Genomic DNA, 6,000 nt, shown 5'->3' with positions numbered 1-6,000 from the left:
AATATATTCGATCACTTCGAACGAGATAGCTCCCTGGTTTTCGCTTAGAAAAACTCCAGTCACCCGAAGATGTTCTCTGCCTTCCGCGGTTGGAGGAGGTAGAGGGAGACTCCCCGTCGCTCCCACGAGAGACCCAGAAAGGGATAAGAATTTGTCAGAACACAGCAAGTATCGAGTGTGAGGTCGCATCCAGTAAAATGACAACCTCGAGCAGAATTATTATGAGTACGAGCGTGGAATGAGGTTTCAATCAGCCAAATAGCCGAATGGTCACGGCACTCCAACAAAAACCCTGGAACGTGCCCGAGCACCCCTGTTGCTCCGCTGGGAATTCTTCGGGTCTCGATTCCCGACTCGGAAAAAGGTTTCGAAATTTTTGGTGCGGATCCTGTTCGGAGTTCGAGCCGGGACAGACGGATTGCAACCCCCTCCCCCCCTTCCCCCAGCATTTTTCTGATCCACCGCGAGCCTAAGGGAATTGGTGACATCGTATTGCCCGCAATTACGCAGCCTCCAATACCGCATTGAGCGAAGGATGATGTGCGCAAGGATATTCAGACATATTTTAGGGGGGGGGTCTCGATTCTGAACGAATTCAGGCAGTGTCGGGAACGTGTGATTTCAACGAGGGGAAGACCGAACGTGGGACAAGATGGGACGAATATGAGTCGGGAGATACATCCGAGGTTCTCAACGACTCGGTGACGGAATGTGCTGAGAGGCAATAACCACTCGGTCCGTTCAACGAAATTTCTGCCGGATGACAGTTTCCTCTTCTTCAACTTCGAGTGTGGGGCGTAATGAGAAAAGCATTAGGAGCGGCACCCGTTGTCGTCGTCTTCGTAGTCGTAATAGTCGGGAGAGAACGGGAAGGGGGACGGGAAGAGAAGGCAGAGCAAAAAAGTATTTCCCCATGCAGCGAAGGCGGAGCCTCGGTCTGGTCGACTGGCGAACGGAAGTGTTGGGGAGCCCACTGTCGGCAAAATTCGAATTCAGTGCTGATTAAAAAATTGGAACAATTTGCAGCACTGCTGCCTCCTTCACCACTGCCACCCGCGGCGGGACGACCGAAAGTGAATGAAGGGAGGAACGAACGAAGAAACGGACGGAAGAGCGAACGGGGTGCGCAAACCATCCAACTAGTCGGGGTGCGTGTTTGGCCGCCGCTGGCTGACTTTGAGCGGGGGAACGAGCTCGTGTCGGAGGGCTGCTCGGCGCACTCTCGAAGCAGGCGACATTTCCGTCGGCCGGTCCACGCGAGACAAAAAATAAAAGGGGGGAGGTAACTTCGGAGCTGTTATTTGCTTGGGAGAATACTTTTCGAGCTTTCCGTGGCCCGCAGCGAATTCACCATGGGCGAGATCCTTGTGACCGTCATGTTGAGCACGGTCTTGGAATTCTCGTCTAGACCTTCGGACGAAACATAAACAATACAGCAAAGACACCTAGACGGCCAGAAAAACTGTGAAACTCGGCCATTGAACGCTCTACAAAGACGGAATTCTGCTCCTCACCACGACCGCCTCCCAAACAACAGCTGCAGGATGGTGCAGAACCAGCTGCTGTGCGGCCTCGACCACGGTTCCCACCGGCTATTGCAAAAAGCACAAGACGCAACCCGAAGAGTGGAAAAGAGGAATTCCCTCTCTTGTCCATTTCTTGTCCTCTGTCTCCTCTTTTCGCTTTCGGTCCGCGAGGAACAAACGAACATTCTTTCGAAATGAAATTTCAGCCGCTACGGCCCTCTTGGCTCCGCGGACCGAGGAAAAAATTCACTGTGCAGTGGCCGGCGAGAAACCTTTGTTCGGTACTTCCCAGAAAATATTGTCAAGTTCTCCAAAGTTCTAAAAGCTGCTTCGCGGGATCGATTTTGTTGAAATGGGCCCACGGCCTCGGAAGGGTCTCATAACCTCCATTACGAACGATTTCCCCAGGGAAATGACTGTTTTCTCTTCTGGAAAAAATAGCTGTCCTATTTTCGATAGCTCGCGGGAAAAGCGATAATTTTCTTGGGGGAAAGCCAGATTTCCGGGAGGAAGCGATCTCCCCGAGACACAAATAATCAGCTTGGAGCGATCCGTGACGCTGGAAAGAGTTCGTTACAGACAGCCAAAGCCGACAGAGGACGTGTCTGTTCTGCGATCCGAAACAAGAAGACAATGGTCGCAACCCAGAGCACGGATTTTCGCTGTTTGGCAGGACCGCTCGGCGAGCCGTACGATCGAGTCGATGCCGACTGAAGCCGTATACAGTGGGTGGAAATAGGCGCTCATCGTGCGATGCTGTCTCCCTCGGAGAAGTGTTTGACAAGGCGAGCAGACGTCGCATTGTCACGGAGGCACGAAACAGGTTGGCGATAAAATCCCGGACGCGAGACTCTCGAATGACAACGCCGTCGTCGACGTTGTCAGGGAGACTTTCCTCATCGAGGAATCATGATGTCATCGCTTGACGCGGTGACTCCGAGAGATGCCGAGCTGCGCTGGAATCAATCTGTTTGTGGTCGAGCTGGTTCTCGCCGCGATTTGGATTTCCGCGAAGCTCACGATTGACTTAAATCGTAATAAGGCACGTGCGGCCCCCCGAGGACCAAACAACAATTCGTGAAGGGAATCAGCATCGACTGACGGGAATAAAAAATCCATTTTCTCCGAGACTCGGGAATCCGAAGATCCACGCTCGAGAGGATGAGGGTCGGAGAAGTCAGGGAACGAGGGAGCAAGCAAGCCAGTCAGTCAGCTGGCTGTGGGCAGCGGCGAGTGGATACACATAGGGTGAATGGACGCAAATGCACGACGAGATGGCAATCTCTCTATCTCCATGATGTCCGGACGCCTAAATCAGGTCACGTGGCATTGATTTCAATGATTTCTCTCTTAGTCCACGCTCGTATCACATTCGGGTTTTGATCCGAGGGCCAGCAGAATCACTGCTGATTTGGGAGCGGAGTCCCGCGGGTAGGGAGAGAGAGCAGACAAGCAGTATGTGATTTGGGGCGCTGAACCCGAGGAGCAGAAAAATAACACCGAGTCCAGGAAACGAGGGGCAAAAAATAAGTCATCGAACCCACCACACCAGACGCGAGGGTAACGAGGGACACCAGTACGGGTCGGCTCTAGATCTTCCGAATCATATTCAAATAGCAGGTTTCATAAGTCCAATGGAGGAAGGAGCAATCCACATTCAGTGTCCACATCCAAGGATCGGGAGCGCCGTTATCGGACCGCATTCGGAGCGAAAAATCGAGCACTGATTGCCGAATAGATAAAACGCTAGGCCTCCGTCTTTTGCTCGACTCTACGATGAATCGCGAATCGGGATTGAATGATTCCAGATCTCATCAGGAGTGGACAGCAGGGGAGCGAGCACGAAAATGAAAAGTCACGAACTCCGCCGCACAACGGGCCGTTCCGAAATCAAAGCAAGCGAATCCAGATTCGTGATTCGACTCGGGATAGCATTTCCGTATCTCGCGATTACTTCATCTCACAGTTTTTCAGAAGTGGAGAAGGACCTTCCTGAATCGAATCCGTATCAATGGAGGAGCTTAATCTCAAGTCGTTCACGATAATAAATAATAATGATGATTGATAATTATCAATAATCATTCCCTCATCATTCCGAGCGCCGAGCTCAGTACCGCCGAATTTTCGAGTTGGTCGATGAGGTCACCTACTCTCCCAACTCTAATAACGTTCGTGCTCCTCGCACGCTCCTGAGTAGATGAGCTCGAGAACATTTTCGACTCGACCGAAAATGCGAAAGCAACATTCGCCGCTGCCCGCTCCGCAAAGACTGTGGACCTATAAAACTCTCGGTGTGAGGTTTTAAAGAGCAGTAAATGGATAAGCCGCCTTAGCGGGATCCGATCTGGCGTACTTGGGAGGTGCATGCGTCAAGTTGATCTGACTGCGAGAAAGTACAGGTCGTCGAGCGATCGATCGTTTGCCTGCTTCGGCTATCGGCTCGTCTGCCGCTCTCGCCTCGTCCTTCTCCTCATTTCACACTTCTGACAAGATGTTCTCAACTACACGTCGAGAAAATGGGCGGCAAGATCTTAGGCTCTCCCTTGAACATCCGAGCAAAGTTGGACAACATCACAATGACTGTCGACTCGAGTTGCCGTGCCAGGGTTCTCCGCTGTTTTCTTTCTCACGGACCAATTGTCAAAAGCTTGCCCTTGCTCAATGATGGTCGCTTTCAATTCCCGTATATTCTTTGTCCCATCAGTCTATTGTGAATCGCTGTTCGTCTATTCAGTTCCGTTCGATCCGCGCCCGTCCGTCCAATCCGCGCTCGACCGCCGTCGGTGTGATGTTTGCTTAACAAGTCGTCGCATCAGACTTCAGCTTTCGGACGAAGTGCGGAATCGGAACAGTGCGGAGATCGCAGGGTTGAGAGCGTTGACGCGTCAGAAATCATCTGACGGGAAAATCGACCGAGCAGAGAAGAAAAACCGAGAAAGTTCCTGATTGCTTTGATAGCTCTTTCTCTGCGCTCAACCAAGAGCGAGATGTGACCACCTCGACGGAAACGAGAAGTGATGAAAACGGGAGAGGGTGAACGAGTCGTGTCGTGAAGTCCGAGAATAGTTTGCCTTGTGAGCTCCGAGGCGGAGTTATCCGTGCCGCCGGTCGTGATCCAAAATCAGATGACCGAAGACCAGCTGATTCGACAATAACAAATACCGACCGACTGCGCAGTCGGTCGAGAAATGAAATTCGTTGAACTTGTCGCGTTCCAACACGACAATAATTTCAGAGCCGTTGTCGGTCTCCATTCTTTTGTCGGGCAGAATACTGCCGTCAAATGGAATAAAACAGCAGCGAAACACAAGCAAGCGGCAAAGAAAGGCTCAGGCAGTTCTTAACACTTGCAGAGAAACGGTCGAGAAGTCACAGCTCAGTTTTGTTGAGAGTCGCTTGTCGTCGAGTCGTGTTACCCCAGCGCCAAAGCGTTTACGAGCTTTCAAATTCCGCAGCGGCGGCTGACGAGTAACGGCGAATTTTACGATGAAATAGCGTCTTGATCGTGACGAACGCAATTGACAGTCGACCGATGGACGGATGGATGGACCGACCGACCGCCGGCCTGCCTGAGCGACTCAACAACGACCGCTGTACATACGCGTCGACTTCTGACGACGATGACGAATGGATAAAAGAATTTCACGCTACTTAAAGACCTCCCTGATCTCCTTGAAGTGGGCGAACGCGGAAAACGGAGGAGCGTGTGACAACATTGATGTAATTCGACTTAGTGCCATCCACCGAGCGAGGAGCAGTCAAGAAGCGAATTGCAAAAAGACTCGGAAGCTTTTTGGTTTGGGCAAAGCTGTACGACGGGGGGCGAGAGCCGAACGGAGCGGGACCTAAATATCAGAAGGGAACCGTCGAGCCGGCGCGGCGGCCCTTGTTGGGGGAAGCGAGCGCAAGGAGGCAATGCGCCGATCAACGGAGGGCGGTAACCCGATAAGTGGCTTGCAATACATCTCCAACTCCCCCTCCTTAGAGTGCAGTTACCACCTCCACGTCCGAGCGACTCGGCGGTTCGGTCGCTTCCGACCCTCTTCGGAGCTCGCAGCGGCGGCCAACTGAGCGCCCGAGCCAGTATCCGACTAGCTTCGGATGGTGTTCCATGCAATATGGTTTGTAGCAGCTGTATAATTGATGGCGTCTCCCGAAGTAGCTTTGCAGCTACTGGGGCTGCTTAAAAACTCACGCCACCTGTTTCCTGCCGAAAGTACGGAGCCGGGATCTCGAGCACGAGCAGAGGGGCTTAACGGCATAACGGGACAAGGACGAAGATATACGGCGGATGAATATACGGGGCAAAGGGGGCTGGCTACCCGTGGGGGAGGGCAGCGACGAACAAAGCATCTCCTCAGCCGACGCTCGTTCGTTTCCTTTGACTTTGTATTGCTCACTGGTGGGTGTCTCGCTCGTGAGATGGCAAAACCAAGTAGGGCAATCATTGGAGCTTCGCACCAGCGGCGTACCA

General features: G+C 52.5%; 1 protein-coding gene across 1 annotated transcript in view; it reads left to right on the top strand.

Annotated features, from left to right (window-relative positions):
• Positions 1 to 5,817: 5,817 nt before the first annotated feature.
• Positions 5,818 to 6,000, top strand: part of LOC100905348 (protein turtle-like) — a gene marked incomplete at its 3' end in the record, with an annotated part of 75,216 nt that continues 75,033 nt past the window's right edge. The window contains exon 1 of the mRNA XM_029112363.1: positions 5,818 to 5,983. Within this exon, the coding sequence (XP_028968196.1) occupies positions 5,818 to 5,983 (166 nt within the window). The remainder of the gene's footprint in view (positions 5,984 to 6,000) is intronic.

The sequence above is a fragment of the Galendromus occidentalis genome, unplaced genomic scaffold, assembly GCF_000255335.2.
Source record: "Galendromus occidentalis unplaced genomic scaffold, Mocc_1.1 scf7180000077497, whole genome shotgun sequence".
Lineage (NCBI taxonomy): Eukaryota > Metazoa > Arthropoda > Arachnida > Mesostigmata > Phytoseiidae > Galendromus > Galendromus occidentalis.
The sequence above is the reverse complement of the archived record's forward strand: the minus strand, read 5'-3'. Positions and strand labels throughout refer to the sequence as shown.